Source organism: Fusarium tjaetaba, assembly GCF_013396195.1.
Source record: "Fusarium tjaetaba strain NRRL 66243 chromosome Unknown NRRL66243_c0000188, whole genome shotgun sequence".
Taxonomy (NCBI): Eukaryota; Fungi; Ascomycota; class Sordariomycetes; order Hypocreales; family Nectriaceae; genus Fusarium; species Fusarium tjaetaba.
Window position 1 is genome coordinate 81,697 of NW_023501384.1, and position 15,622 is coordinate 97,318.

A 15,622-nucleotide genomic window follows, 5' to 3' on the forward strand; every position below is an offset into this window, starting at 1 on the left:
GCCCCTACAAAAGCCACTTACTGGAAAGTCAGCTCCACGGCGCCTTGCAGCCAACTCCATACCGGTAATTGATATTAAAGAATGAGGGCGCGCGCAAACTAGTATGTAGCAAGGCTCCAAGCCTGGCTCTGTTAAGGAAACTGGAGTACTCTATGCGGAGGCACCATGTTGAACCTAAGTGTATCAACTTCATAGGACTTCTGTTGTGATACTATTATAGCACGTGATACTGTACAGTACAATCCATTACCGTACGGATAGAATGGCTCACATCTCCCTGCGAGTCTGTTATTAGCCTGGGTTCCTAATCGGACTGCTAGAATGGAGTGGGTGGTCCAGTTTTTGGTCTCCCAGGGGTTTCTAATCTAGAATAAACTAAAGACCAAAAAGTGTTTGGGTAATTGCTAAGTGACAGGGTAGAGGCGTATGTATAAGTGGAAGACAAGAAGCAGAAGAGGATTAATGACATGGAATAGAGAGCTATTGCAGGTTCCATCAAAGGTGACCTGAACCCATCCATTGCCCGTTATCGTTCCCATCTATAGGTAGGATTTAGTTTATTCGTTGCAGTGCATAGGTACCTAAGGTAGGTAGGAATGGAAGCAGAGAGGAAGCCACACTGTGCCGGCTCCAGTACAAGCAGAGCGATGGGCCTCCACCTGTTGTCTCTGATTGGCACGCTGAATCATGCTCTGACATTGACTCCGCTGCTCCCGTTGCTAACGAGAAAGCCCTCCACCCTCCATCCCACTTGGCTCCTCACCAAAAGCACCGTGCGTGGTATGTGGCTGCTCCCGCCCTCGCAACACCGTCGTTCACTTTTTCAGGTTGGCGCGTGCTCTGGAAGTCCAATCCCAACCTAATTGGAACCCACCCCATCTGTCCGCGCGCACCTCACGTCCTCACCTGCCATGCCAGGCCCAGCACCCAGGTACTTGCCCTTGGGTTACTCTGTCCTCCTTTCCATGGGTCTCCGTCTCTTAACTCACTCACTTACTTGCCTTGCTCTTCCTCTGCCTTACTTGCTACCCAGACCCATCGGCGCGACACTCTCCCACACAACATCTCATTAAACCCCCGTATATCCTCGCTCGCCCGCTCAGATTTCCCTTCCGAAATCTTTTCCTCTTGTCGTTTTGTTTTCCCTTCATTTTGCACTCCTCCCTCCTCCCCTCTCCCCTCGCTCCACACTCCGCGGACGCATTCCGGAGTTGCCCTCAAACTCGTTTCTCTTTCCAACTCAATAGAAGCCGCCTTCTCCCCCGACGTCTCAAGTTCATCCTCAACGCGCCGCTACGCTTTCAGCTGTCCTTCGTTTTCCTTCACGAAGCCGCTGCTCGCTCTTGATGAACATTGCTCTACGGCTCTGTTGATATCTTTTCGCTTCTTGATTCTCCATTGTTGCTTGCTTATAGCTTTAATCTGGTTCGATTTCTTGTTTCGCGCGAAACTTCGACTTCGATCCCCCACCATCGCCTACGCCTTGACGGTTGCACTCCAGACGCCTCTCAGTCACATTCGCTTGACGCGGTTGCTGAGTCTTGAATCGCATTGCGCAGCGATTCCATTATTCCGGGCTGGTCTCGAATTTTGGTCAACAAGCATCATTCCCATCATTATTTATACTCAGATCCAGGCTGCGCCTCGACCATTTCATTCTCATTGAATCTGGCTAAAACTGTTGTTTGCACCTTCATCACTTGCTCGCCACAAGTTTCGACTGTCATCTGCCAGACTTTTCGGTTCCCTTCGCAACGACTCCCGGCCGTTGAGCGCCATCGACTCGACTGACCAACCACGGTCACGTCACTATAGACAACACTCAGAGCCCGGCAAGATGTATCCGCAACACTCCACAATGGCGCCTCAGAAGCCCGAGACTTTCATGCTGAGTACTGAGGCTCAGCAAGCCCTGCCTCACGATGCCCAAGTCGCCCTGCAGCAAGTTGACAACTGTAAGTTCTCGGTGCGAGAAAATTGTCTCTGGTGTTCTGACACATTTTTTCAGTGAAGTACTTCCTCATCTCAGCCCCTGTCGACTGGCAGCCCGATCAGTACATTCGCCGATTCTTGCTGCCAACTGGCGAATACGTCTCTTGCATTCTCTGGTAAGATGAGAGTGACGGTGTCAATCACGAGTTTGGTCACTAACTTGACCTCAGGAACAATCTTTTTCACATTTCTGGTACAGATATCGTGAGATGCCTGTCGTTCCGATTCCAGGCTTTTGGCCGTCCTGTCAAAAACTCCAAGAAGTTTGAGGAGGGTATCTTCTCCGACTTGCGAAATCTCAAGTCTGGAACGGACGCTTCTCTGGAGGAGCCAAAGAGCGCCTTCCTCGACTTTCTCTACAAGAACAACTGCATCCGAACACAAAAGAAGCAAAAGGTCTTTTACTGGTACAGTGTCCCACACGACCGTCTGTTTCTTGACGCGCTGGAACGCGATCTTAAGCGTGAGAAGATGGGTCAGGAAGCCACCACCGTTGCTGTCAGCGAACCGGCTCTGTCTTTTCAATACGACTCATCTCAGTCGCTCTATGAGCAACTGACTAAAGCGCAACAGGCCAACTCATCCTCTTTCAGCGCTCAGCAGTCTGCTTTCTCTCAGAGCCAGTCCACCTCCCCAGTTATGCGTGCGATGGACTCGATGCCTCCTCCCCCGACAATGATGCCCCAGTCCATGCCCCCTTTGGCGGAGGGGATGGACGCAATGGTACCTTACGGGACGATGGCGGTGCCTCACCCAATGGCCCAAGCCGTCCCTGTCAAGAGGGAACCTGATTTCACCCGTGTTCAGTACAACCATAATGGTGTTCCAATCACTCAAGGGCACCAGCGCCATGCTTCCATGCCTGCCTATGGTCTCGAGTATTCGCCAGCTCCTTCATTCGTGTCGTCTCAGTACGAGGATTACAGCAACCGAGGAATATCTTTTGAACCCATCACCCCCCCTCAACAGGCTTTGGGTATCTCGGCTGAGCCCGCATATATCGCCAATGAAGAGACAGGCCTGTATTCGGCCATTCCTGACCATATGGCTAGCATGAACGGTCTTAACGGCATGGTTCAACTACCACCTTCCAACTTGGCGGGCCCTCAGTTCTCTCGTCCCTACGGTACAAACAACGTCTACTCTGTGATCGAAGGTTCACCGACATATAAGCAGAGAAGACGGCGTTCATCCATTCCTCCATCTATGTCGGCAATTTCGACCCCTGCTGCTACTGCCCAAGCAGTCTCACACACACACTCCCACCGGCCTTCTGAGCTTCGCCGATCAATTTCTGCCTCAGTTGGTCCCGTAGCTGAAGGTGATGAGTCGGCAGACAATTCACCCCCAGGCCTCTCCTACAGCACCTCCGCAGTTTCTGTTAACACCCAACACCACCAGAATATGTCAAGGCACGGAACCCCCCTGTCTGCCGTGGAAGGAAGCCCTGCTGCTCACCCAATGGGTATGCACCAGCAAGAGTTTCCCCATCTTGCTGGCGAGGAATATTCTGGTGATATCAATGATCAGCGGCGCTCTGTTTCTGCTCCCAACGGCGCTGTCAGACGTGCTCGCTCTGCAACCGTCATGGAAGTCGGTCCATATCCTCAGAAGTCACACTCTTGCCCCATCCCCACCTGTGGCCGTCTATTCAAGCGTTTGGAACATCTCAAGCGGTAAGTTCGCCGCCTCATACTAAGATATAGAGACTAAACTGAAGGATGTATAGACACGTGCGAACACATACGCAAGAAAGACCTTACATCTGTCCTCACTGCAGTAAAGCATTCTCAAGATCTGATAACCTGGCGCAGTATGTTGCACACCCAACCATGTAATAGAGCTGTCACTAATACTCAACACTAGACACAAGCGTACTCATGGCCGTGAAGATGGCGGAGATGGTTCCTTGAACCTGTCAGGCGAGGAAGATGAGGATTTCTCTGGTGACGACCACCTTGGCTCACTCGAAGAAGCCTCCCCACACTCTGATAGCGCCTATGTGACCGGCTCCCTGAACGCTGCTGCGCATGGCTCAACCCCACCTTCAAGTATGGCACCCACGCCATCATATAATAGTCTCGAGACTCTCAGCATGCCGATGACAATGAGCCAACCGGCTGCTATCAACGCCAGCGGTATGATGTAACGGCAAACCTGCGTACGAATTTGTCATTTTAGTTGCGCTCAGATCATGACTTTAAGGGATTTATGGCTTCAAATTTGGTGGAAATTTGCAATGGTTATATGCGCGCGCTGTCCTTGACCTTTCCTTTGTTTATACTTTAAATTCCTTTTTTTTTATAACCTGGAAGCGCTTACATGTGCTTAAAATATGGCCCCAATAGATTCATACTCTTGTAACTTCTGGGAAGGTTCTCAAATAGCTCAGAACATTACGAACGTGTTAAGTCGAAGTGGACTAGGGAAACATCTGTATATATACGGTTCGTATTCCTTGAATAAGACTGTATTCCTAGGCATTATGCTCGGGAGACTGCTGACTGGGAATGGTTACATGGAGTAGATCAAAAGAAGAGACTGTTGCTTTTTTACATGACATTTCGAAGGCTGTCGCTTGAAGTGATGATGAGGTCTTGCTGCGCGCATGAAAGTGGGTTCCAAATACCATGCTAACGCCGGCTTCTCCTACCAAACGCATCTCTTCCACCCTCTATGCTCTTGATATCCTTGTCGCTCAAGCGTAGTTCTGCCCCCTTGAGTCTACCAACTCCCGGTCGGTCAACAGCAACACCCCTTCCCCTATCTCTACGCCCTTTCTTCTTACCAGTCTCTCGTTCGAGGATCACTCCATTCTCCTTAGCTTCTCTCCGGCGCTTCGCTTCTCGTGCGTCTGCCGCAGCAACAATACCCTTGCGCATGTTCATGGGCATCTTTTCTTGCTTGTGAATCGACACTTTGGATCCTAGAGCCTGGACGCGCAAGTCCGTAGCCTTTTGACGAGTGCGGCCTGTAGCAAAAGCTTTGGGTGTAATAGTGGTACCCGATGCTGAAATGGCCGGCGCGAGAAGATGTGATTCTGCAAGGAGTCGTCGGAGTTCAAGGTCTTGGGCTAGAAGGGAGGGTGCATCTTCGGGGAGGGTGTTTGAGGACGATGAAGTCGCTGATAGAGACTGCTCGGTCTTGGGTATTGTTTGCTCTGGAGGTCGTGATGACTGTGGAGTTTCCCGTTAGTGCCATGTCCTGGAGTGATCAATACGACGCAATCCATACCATGAAAGCTTTGAGCTCTCGTTTTGACATTGATGCTGGTTTCGGCGGTTGCTTGCTCGAGTGGTCTACGACCTGTATTGTTGGATTTTGTTCTTCCTCTATGACAGAGTCCTCGTCGGAGAGCCCACCCCATTCGCAATCGCCCCCGTCACTATTGTTGTTATCCTCCTCTTCCTTGCTCTCGATGTCGTTGCTGCTTCCCTCATGTTTGGGTTTCTTGAAATCCGATCTAGCGGTTTCCGCCTCTGGCAGGGGTGCAAATTCCGCCTCGAAATGTCGTCTGAAAATGGCTGCAGCGTCTTCTTGGGATACTAAAGGCTCAGGTTCAGCCTTGCGCTTGCCTAAGATAGCCATTGCGGGCGGATTTGATTCAAGGTCAACAATGGTAAGCACCGGGCTGGGATTATGATGCAAGGAAATTTTGGCTGCTGCTAAGGTACCGAATAATTTTCAGCCTCACATCCCACTACAACAAGGCTGCCCCGCTCTGTTATCGATTTGGGTGGTAAGGTATAAGGTACTAGTCTACCTACCTACCTACAGTAGGTACCTACGTAATTAGGTAAGTGCCTATTCTAGGGTGCAGAGTAATCTATGATCAGCGTAAATATTATGAACAAAACATACGCTTGGTATGTGATATTTAAGAATCAAGAAAAGCTAGTAGTATTTGGGAGACCTTTTGATGTTCCCAATATTGATTACCTGCCTTACAGATGCCTGGTCCCATGGAATTGCAGGTCGATATACCTACTGACCTTGTGAACGCCAGAAATTGATTGAAAGTGATACCCAGTCCCATGGTATCGTGCCAAAACGCCAAAAAAGAAAAGAAGAAAAAAAACAGCACAGGCAGATCAAGATTTCCCAGCGAGCCTTGCCCTTCTCGAATCCTCTTCTCTAAGAGCCTCGCTCTTTGCCAAAAAGTCTTCTCTCGCCATGTATGAATCTTTGGACTTGCCAGCCAACTCAAGCTCATCCTTGATGCCTTCCTTGTCCACGTAGCCAGCCCAGTCCATACGACTCTTCTCGACAACATTGAGTTTCTTGGCTTGTGCCTCTTTGCCAGCCTTGATCCGGGCGGCCATTCCGAGATTCAGATCGACCCGATGGGGAAGAAGATCCACCTGAGGCTCGAAAGCTGATCGGAACGCCTTTCTGGTAACGTTCTTTTCAGGGCTATTCTTGGGCGCCTCCTGACCTTGTGAGGCAAGATAAAGCTTTGCTTCGGCTGAGTCACGCGGAACCAGCTTTTCCTCTATGTGAATTCGACCAGCAAAGTTATACGTACGTTTGATTCGAATCATTGTTGATGACTGGTCGGATGCTGTTGAATGCGACTTTTTCTCAGCAGAGTCGTCTGGCTTGTCAATGAAGTTGGTACTTGTGTCTGCGTCGTTGGGTCGCTCGTCCTTGTTCCCTGGAGTTCGTGGTTTCGATATCATTTGCGCCCATAGCGCATCAACATCGATAGTGACTGGCTCGTTGTTTGTCGCATACTGACGTTCTTCCTTCCTGGTAGTTCTTGTCAGTAAAACACACTGAGGGATGCGAACATCAGAGACATACTCAGCGGCACGCTGTCTACGAGTCTTGATCAGACCGCCCTCGCCCTCGTCTGGGTCGCGTATGCCTTTTGCTTGCGTTTTCTTACGACGCTTCTCATCCCTTTTGATGATCGCCTCATCACCCGAGTTGTCATATCCTGCATCGGCTTCATCTTGTGGGTGACTTCTTTTGTTAGCTGTTTTGTCGCTGGAATCTTCTAAGTCAGAGTGATCGGAAGTCCGGTCCGGTGAATCATCCAGAGCGAAGTCTGAGTCTTCTGAGGATACATATGATCCATCTTCGTCTAATAGAGAATCTGGAGGCATTCTGGCAACTGTGCTGTTGGAGCTTGGTGCCCTGTTATTCTTGTCGCGTTAAGATGACATAACTCAGTGAGGTGAAGGTCTGCTCTGGGTCAAGAAGTGGGTCGTGGTAGTCAGCCAATCAATCAATATGTACTCCGTATTGCTTTCATCACTCGGCGATGGAAGGCACGAAATATACTCCTTGTGGGAGGTTTGTTCTAATCCGTATCTACTCGGCGATTTCATCCAAGAACGATAACGTGAATTAGCTCTATTGTTTAGGTGAAAGAAAAGACACGTGCAAGGTCCTTTCATTAGAGAGTGCATGCAAATGAATAAGGGAGCAGGGGTGCTTCCAGATGGAAAAAGCTACCGGAAACTGAGTATTTCGGGCCAATTCTACTCCGTAGCAAGAATAGACCATTGATGTCTTTTTTTCGTAGGGATGCGTATCGACTAGACTACCTGACAGTTTGTCTGTTGGCAAAATGAAAAACGGCATCAGACCAAACTTCACCATAGTGACATACCAAACGAAGCACAAGGAGTAATGGCACTTCAGTTACAACTGGTTACTCGACCTAACGAGAATGAGAACTGTTATCGACCATAGAAATATAAGAGATTACGCAGACTGGCCACTACCAACGAGCACGCGGCATTCGTAATAGCAATGGGTGAAACGAGGTATCAATTCATGTCCCTAGATACCTATTCATTGTCTTGCTCAATAGGAGGAAAAGAACCGGGGCGGTCGACAAATCCAACCAGCGCCGCCCAGGCAAAGTTCAACCAGATCAGACCGCCTGCCCGACTGCCCGACTACCTTCTTCATTCATACCTTAACTGACTCCCACCGTGACCTTCTCAGCCCCACGTAACTTCGTCTTTCTTTCTCTTCCTCCTATTTGGCGATTAAATACCAACCTGTCTGCCATGAGTTCCGACGATGATTTCGAGATCGAAGTTTCCGAATTGGCAGCAGACGATCCTATGAGATCTTTCTTGCCCACATCCTTTGGGAAGAAATCGAAAGAGGCCGATGTCGCCGCCCAAATCGAAAGAAGTCGCAGAAAAGCCGCAGAAGTCAGTGGTGGAAGGAAAAAGCAAGGTTCTAGTGATGACTCCGACAGCGACAACAGCGACGATTCCGATCAAGATGAATTCCCTGTATCACACGAGCTTGTTCTTAAAACCCACGATCGCGCAGTCACCACAGTCTCGCTAGATCCAGCAGGAGGACGCTTAGCAACTGCTTCCACAGACTGTACTGTCAAGTTGCATGATTTTACTTCTATGACTCCCAGCACGCTGAGATCTTTCCGATCCGTCGACCCCTACGAAACGAAGGCATCCGACGTTAACTCGCAATCGCATCCTATCCACCGCATAGAATTCAACCCTCTAGCAGGAGGTGTCCTTCTTTGTGTGTCAGCGCATCCCCAAGCGAAGATCCTGTCCCGGGACGGCGATATTGTTACAGAATTCGTCAAGGGAGACATGTACCTTCGTGACATGCACAACACCAAGGGCCACATATCTGAAATCACGACTGGCACCTGGCACCCAACTGACAAGAACTTGTGCGTAACTGCGGGTACAGATAGCACACTGAGAATTTGGGATATCAACAATAAACGGACGCAGAGAGACGTCGTTGTGTTCAAGTCCAAAGCCGCTGGCTCTGCTGGTCGAACCAAGATGACCGCTGTTGCATGGGGATCTTCACCCCAGGGAAACAGCAACGTCCTTGTCGCAGCAGCCTTGGACGGCTCGCTGGTCATGTACAGTGGCAATAGTCCTTTCTCACGACCTGCAGGAGAAATTCGCGACGCACATAAACCGCAATCGTGGACCAGTGGCATTGATATATCGAGCGACGGTCGCATGGTAGTCACAAGGGGAGGCGACGATTTGATCAAACTCTGGGACACCCGCAAATTCACGAAGCCTCTCGTCACAGTCGCACATACCTCAACCTCAGAGCATTTCCCTACGAGCAACATCAAGTATGCGCCAAACTCGACAAGCATCATCACGGGCTCCGCGACCGGCCATCTCCACATTCTGAATCCTGGCAATCTGCGCGCAGAATATGTCACTGAAATAACACCTGGGTCGCCACTAATTACAGTGGATTGGCATCCGAAGATTAATCAGATCGTGACAGGTTCAGCTAATGCCGAGACTCATGTCTTGTACAACCCGCAGATGTCGAGTAGAGGCGCTGTTGACGTCATGTCACGAGCACCGAAGAAGCGACATATTGACGATAATCCTGAATTAACAATGGACCAGTCTGTTGGCGTATCTGGTGATGCGATTGTAGTGCCAGGTGCGACAAGAAGCTCAAAGCCATCTGGAGTTACAGTATCAGGGCGCTCGAAAGATCCTCGACGCCCCCACATCCCCCAACAAACACCATTCCAGAAGAACCAGCCGGACGAGAAGCTCATTGCAGAGAATGTTCCTCTTGCACGCATGCTGCACGAAGATCCGCGAGAAGCTCTACTGAAATACGCAGACAAGGCCCAGAGTGACCCTATGTTTACCAAAGCCTGGAGCAAGACGCAACCACAAACCCAATACGCGGAGCTGAGCGACGAGGAAGATGGCCCCGAGAAGAAAAGGCTCAAGAGGTGAGACCACTAACACATGCTGGGGGTTATGGGGCTTAAGATCGTGTCTTCTAAAACATACAAGAGCCCAGTAAGAGCCTACTACGTCCTCAAGCCTCCTAGCTCGTGTTACATTGTGATTGATCGATTTGAAGCCATGGTGAGATCTAGGCATCTCGGTAAAATGACACATTAGCTTTTTGCCCCTCTTCCAGACTATACTCTATTACTCTTCTATCCAGTCTGCCAGTATCAACTCTCAATAAAAGACATTGATTGATGATGCCATCGACTTCTGTCACTCGGTCAGATAGATCTCGGCGTCTCGGCAAAAATAACACATTAGCTTTTTTCCCTTCCAGGCAGAATAGACTCTGTTTTCCTCTTACCCAATACCAACTCTCAATAAAAGACACTTGATATGCTTTTATCATGAGTCAACCATTCCTTATGCTCATTGGTCTTATGCATTTATATGGGTATGACAACAATTGATAGATTGGCTGCTGATCTTTTTAAAATACCTACAAGCCTTGAAAGTAGGCACAGCAGCATAAGTCAAGGTCACAGCCTGCAATTCGCATTTCCAATTGTACTTTATTCCATACTATAGATAAGAGAAGAGAGATTTCTGATACTGTCACTTTTATTGCATAGGTAGACCCTAAAGAGATACCTCAGAGGTGTCCTAAGGGATATAAAAAGACTGCTTTGTTCTCTCCAGTGTGACTGCACCAGAAGATACAAGCCAGCCAATGCAGACGGGACTAGCAAATACATTACCTAATACTCTTTCTTGGCTGCCTCAGGCGCATTTTGTAAATTGTCAGGTCGGGGCTGCTTAGGTAGGTTCTGACAGGGGAGCCGTGCTGAAAAATACTCTGGCTGGCCGACTCAAGACCGCACCAACCATCACGCTGCATCTTGTTCAGTTGTGCCTTCACCACTCCCCATCATCAACCGGCGAGCGCGCGCATCCAAAAAATCGCCAGGGCCCTTCTAAACCATCGGTTCTCATCGAGAGAAACCACCGAATCCGTGTTGCACGCGATTTTTACGCCGCCCCGATCCCCGGTACCGATTCAATACGCGCCTTATCGCCACATCAAACACTTTCCCTTCAGTATTCGACCTTCGGACCATCGAGTGTCCATTCCCGTGCCTCTAGCAACTCACTGCAACCGCCGCGTTCCAAACTTGAAGGTTGCTCCACGCCAAGGATATCCCACGCGCCATCTCCGACGTGTTGCCATTTTCTTGACAACTCCTTCCAACGTGTTCTTGAACATTGTCTTTTTTGCTTCGATTCCGACGCGTTCATTATCCCTTAATTGTTTTCTGCGTCAAGCATTCGTTTTCGCGACGCCGAGGCACGTCCCATCTTGCGCGACATGCGACATAGGTAGCTGCATCTTCACAACTAATTAATCGATTTGACTATCAAAAAGTCAACGCGCTGTACACTTGATTCATCATGGCGTCGGTGCATGCACCACATGCTGTTCAGCACCCAGGCGCGCCAATGCCTGCTGGCGCGACCAAGCAACAGGCAGAAGAAGTTTTCAGGGTATGCTCTCATTATGGACTCTTTTTCTTCTTCTTCGAAACTTTCATTGCTTCGGACTATCATGCTGATACGTCATATAGAAACTTAGGCAGATGAAGGAGCAAGGCGTGCCACCGTCGGACCCTGAATTCATTAAGGCTTCACAGTTCTTGATGAGTTTCCAGCAGCAACACAACATGCGACGTAACCAGCAGCAATTCCTGCAGCAGCAGCAACAAAAGCAACAGATGCAAAATGCAACAAACGGTACGCCTGCTAACGGTGTTATGCCTGGACGTTCTATGCAGCAAGGCTCGCCCCAATCGACTCAAACTCCTTCTAATCCGCTCGGTGCCTCCGCAATGCCAAGTCAAACAACTCCTACTCCTGCATCCACTGGAACGTCTCCATCGACTGCACCATCTTCAAACCATTTTACGCAGCAACAGCTCGGCCTACTTCGACAGCAGATCCATGCCTTCAAACTGCTAGGGAAAAACGCCGGAGTCTCTCTGCAGCTGCAGCAGGCCATATTCAACCAGCGCCATCGTAGACAGGCCGCCGCCGTCGATGCTGCGCAGGTGATCCAAACGACTAAATCGAACCAGGCAGAATCCGAATCCACTAAAGATGGACAGAACGGACCTGGAACTGTGACGGAAGATGAGGCCTCGGAGATTCCCAAGGCGCATACATTCAAGACAGTAAAGTCTCCCTATGGCACCAGCATGATTCGCCCCGAAATCAAGTACTTTGATCATTCCCAACGGAAGAATCGCTGGTTCATTCCTGGTGTATTCCCTACTGGTATTGATTTTGATCATTTGCGATACGAACGAGAAGTTGTTGTCTCGAACAGAATGAGACAGCGATATGCCGAGCTAAAGAACCTGCCTGGCGATTTGGCTCACTGGGACTCTTCCAAGGAGACACTAGAGGCCGACGACTCTCTCAAGCGAAAAGCAATAATTGAGATGAAAAGCATAGCTCTCTACGCCAAGCAACGGGCTCTTCGGGATAAGATTGGACGTCAAATGATGCATTATGATAACCTCGCCATGACCACAAATCGATCCGGTTTCCGCCGAATGAAGAAGCAGAATGTCCGTGAGGCTCGTATTACCGAAAAGCTCGAGAAGCAGCAACGCGATGCCCGCGAGAACCGAGAGAAGAAGAAGCACACCGATTTCCTTCGAGCTATCTACACCCACCGTCAAGAAATTCAAGAGTCTGCTTCTTCTCAACGTACGAAGTCGCACAAGCTCTCTCGTCTTATGTACCAGCAACATTTTAACATCGAAAAGGAGGAGCAGAAGCGTATCGAAAGAACGGCCAAACAGCGTCTCCAGGCTCTGAAGGCCAACGACGAAGAAGCTTACCTTAAGCTTCTTGACCAGGCCAAGGATACCCGTATCACACACTTGCTCAAGCAAACTGATGGCTTCTTGCATCAACTCGCGTCATCGGTCAAGGCCCAACAACGCCAGGCTGCCGAGCGCTATGGTGACGGGGATGATCCGCAGATGGATGATGCCAGTGATTACGACGAGGATGACGAAAGCAGCAAGAAGATCGATTACTATGCTGTGGCACATCGCATTCGTGAGGAGGTTACTGAGCAAGCCCACATGCTCGTGGGCGGTAAGCTCAAGGAGTATCAAGTCAAGGGTCTCCAATGGATGATCTCACTCTACAACAACAATCTGAACGGTATCTTGGCTGATGAGATGGGTCTCGGAAAGACCATTCAAACTATCAGTCTAATCACTTACCTGATTGAGAGGAAACAACAGGCTGGACCATACCTTGTCATCGTGCCTTTGAGTACGCTGACAAACTGGAACTTGGAATTCGAAAGATGGGCTCCTTCTGTGAGCCGCATTGTCTACAAGGGACCTCCCAATGCTCGCAAACAGCAGCAAGACAAGATTCGGCAAGGAGGGTTCCAAGTATTACTCACGACCTATGAGTACATCATCAAGGATCGCCCTATTCTAAGCAAAATTAAGTGGTTCCACATGATTATTGATGAGGGTCATCGAATGAAGAACTCAAACTCCAAATTGAGCTTTACCATTCAGCAATACTATCATACCCGTTTTCGACTCATTCTCACCGGCACTCCTTTACAAAACAACCTCTCTGAACTCTGGGCCATGCTCAATTTTGTTCTGCCGAACATTTTCAAATCTGCAACGACTTTTGATGAGTGGTTCAATACCCCCTTCGCGAACACTGGCGGCCAGGACAAAATGGAACTCACTGAAGAAGAGCAAATTCTCGTCATTAGGCGCCTTCACAAGGTCTTGCGACCCTTCCTCCTCCGTCGTTTGAAAAAGGATGTCGAAAAGGACCTTCCCGACAAGACAGAGAAGGTCATCAAGTGCAAGTTCTCTGCCCTTCAGTCCAAGTTGTACAAACAGATGGTCACCCACAACCGACTTGTCGTTAGTGATGGCAAGGGCGGAAAGACTGGTGCTCGCGGATTGAGCAACATGATTATGCAGCTCCGGAAGCTTTGCAACCACCCGTTCGTCTTCGATGTTGTGGAAAATGTCATGAATCCTATGAATGTCAGCAATGATCTCTTGTGGAGGACAGCAGGAAAATTCGAGCTGCTTGACAGAATTCTCCCTAAATATCAAGCAACTGGCCATCGAGTCTTGATGTTCTTCCAGATGACTGCGATCATGGATATCATGGAAGATTATCTGCGTTACAAGCGATTTGAGTATCTCCGATTGGATGGTACGACCAAATCCGACGAGCGCTCCGACTTGCTTCGAGAGTTCAATGCCCCTGACTCTAAATACTTTATGTTCTTGCTATCCACACGCGCAGGTGGTCTTGGTCTCAACTTGCAGACCGCTGATACCGTCATTATCTACGATTCCGATTGGAATCCTCATCAGGATCTTCAGGCTCAGGATCGTGCTCACCGTATTGGCCAGAAGAATGAAGTCCGAATCCTCCGACTTATCAGCTCCAACTCGGTAGAAGAGAAGATTCTCGAGCGAGCAAGATTCAAACTGGATATGGATGGCAAGGTTATTCAGGCCGGTCGTTTCGACAACAAGTCATCTGAGACCGACCGTGACGCTATGCTTCGAACATTATTGGAGACTGCTGATATGGCGGAATCCGGTGAGCAAGATGAAATGGAGGATGAAGAACTCAACATGCTCCTTGCGCGCAGTGATGATGAGATAACTGTGTTCCAGAAGATTGACGAGGAGAGACAGAGAAATTCGCCCTATGGCAATGGACCAGGCAGCAAACCTCGACTTATGGGTGAGGATGAATTGCCAGATATCTATTTGAATGAGGGTAATCCTATCTCGGATGAGACGGAGGATGTTGTGCTGGGTCGTGGTGCGCGTGAACGCACCAAAGTCAAATACGACGATGGTCTCACTGAAGAGCAATGGCTTATGGCTGTGGATGACGATGATGACTCTCCAGAGGCAGCTGCGGCTCGCAAGCAAGCCCGAAAGGATAGGCGAGAGAACAACAGGTTAAAGAAATCTGGAATCTCCAACTCGGTGGATGAATCGCCATCAGGTAGTAGAGCAAGCACTGAGGAGATTGAAACCCCCAAGAAACGAGGTCGTAAACCAGGCAGCAAGAACGAGAAGCGCAAGGCTGAAGATGGTAATGATGAGCCTCCTCCCAAAAAGCGACGTGGGCCACAAGGACGCCCCAGCAAAGTCAGTCTGGAGTCACGTCTTCCACCACATCAGCGGGAAGTCTTACAGAAGAGTCTCCGTAACTTGTACGATGCTCTAATGACCTTGGAGGTGGACGATATTGAACCCCCCGAGGATGACGAGTCGGATCCTGGCAAGCGTCTCATCATCGGACCCTTCGTCAAACTGCCGCCCAAGCGCGATTACGCCGATTACTATGTTATCATTCAGAACCCTATCTGCATGAACCAGATACAGACTCGGATCAAAAAGGAGGAATACACATCCTTAAGTGGACTGCGAAAGGACATCGAATTAATGATTCGTAACTGTCAGACTTACAACGAGGATGGAAGCATTCTGTATCAAGATGCTAAGGTCATGAACGTAAGCATACTCTGTCTGTGGTTGTCCGTCTGATTTGTCACTAACGTGTTATAGGAATTCTTTAACTCCAAGTACCAAGAAGAACTGGTTGCGCATCCCGAACTTCAAGAACTTGAAGAAGGGGTAAAGGACAGTTCAGTGGCGCCCTCTGGAGGTGGCGGCACACCGCAGCCCAGTGGCACCCGGATCAAATTGATTTCTAGTGGCTCGAAAGAAGCAAACGGTGGTAGCACTGCTGCTCAAAGCGACGAGGAATGACAAATGCGGCTGCCAAGGGGGGACTCTTGATCGGTAAAGATCGGGCCG

The 15,622-nt window shown here is 49.4% G+C and overlaps 5 protein-coding genes across 5 annotated transcripts; 3 read left to right on the forward strand and 2 right to left on the reverse strand.

Moving 5' to 3' along the window:
• Positions 1–1,858: 1,858 nt before the first annotated feature.
• FTJAE_8584 (transcription factor STE12) lies at positions 1,859–4,141 on the forward strand (the record flags this gene model as incomplete). Its single annotated transcript, XM_037355415.1, has 5 exons — positions 1,859–1,955; positions 2,009–2,108; positions 2,163–3,668; positions 3,722–3,805; positions 3,859–4,141. The coding sequence occupies 5 exons, from the start codon at positions 1,859–1,861 to the stop codon at positions 4,139–4,141; spliced, it is 2,070 nt and encodes a 689-aa protein (XP_037204301.1).
• A 484-nt stretch (positions 4,142–4,625) lies between these two features.
• On the reverse strand, positions 4,626–5,580 carry FTJAE_8585 (swr1-complex 5; the record flags this gene model as incomplete). The annotated part of the gene is made up of 2 exons (XM_037355416.1): positions 4,626–5,168; positions 5,227–5,580. 2 exons carry the CDS (start codon positions 5,578–5,580, stop codon positions 4,626–4,628), a joined length of 897 nt encoding a protein of 298 aa, XP_037204302.1.
• Positions 5,581–6,083: 503 nt separating this feature from the next.
• FTJAE_8586 (swr1-complex 5) lies at positions 6,084–7,100 on the reverse strand (the record flags this gene model as incomplete). Its single annotated transcript, XM_037355417.1, has 1 exon — positions 6,084–7,100. The coding sequence occupies one exon, from the start codon at positions 7,098–7,100 to the stop codon at positions 6,084–6,086; it is 1,017 nt and encodes a 338-aa protein (XP_037204303.1).
• A 915-nt stretch (positions 7,101–8,015) lies between these two features.
• Positions 8,016–9,722, forward strand: FTJAE_8587 (RRB1-like protein; the record flags this gene model as incomplete). Its single annotated transcript, XM_037355418.1, has 1 exon — positions 8,016–9,722. One exon carries the CDS (start codon positions 8,016–8,018, stop codon positions 9,720–9,722), a length of 1,707 nt encoding a protein of 568 aa, XP_037204304.1.
• Positions 9,723–11,171: 1,449 nt separating this feature from the next.
• FTJAE_8588 (component of SWI SNF global transcription activator complex) lies at positions 11,172–15,574 on the forward strand (the record flags this gene model as incomplete). The annotated part of the gene is made up of 3 exons (XM_037355419.1): positions 11,172–11,264; positions 11,345–15,316; positions 15,371–15,574. The coding sequence occupies 3 exons, from the start codon at positions 11,172–11,174 to the stop codon at positions 15,572–15,574; spliced, it is 4,269 nt and encodes a 1,422-aa protein (XP_037204305.1).
• Between the last annotated feature and the right edge of the window lie 48 nt (positions 15,575–15,622).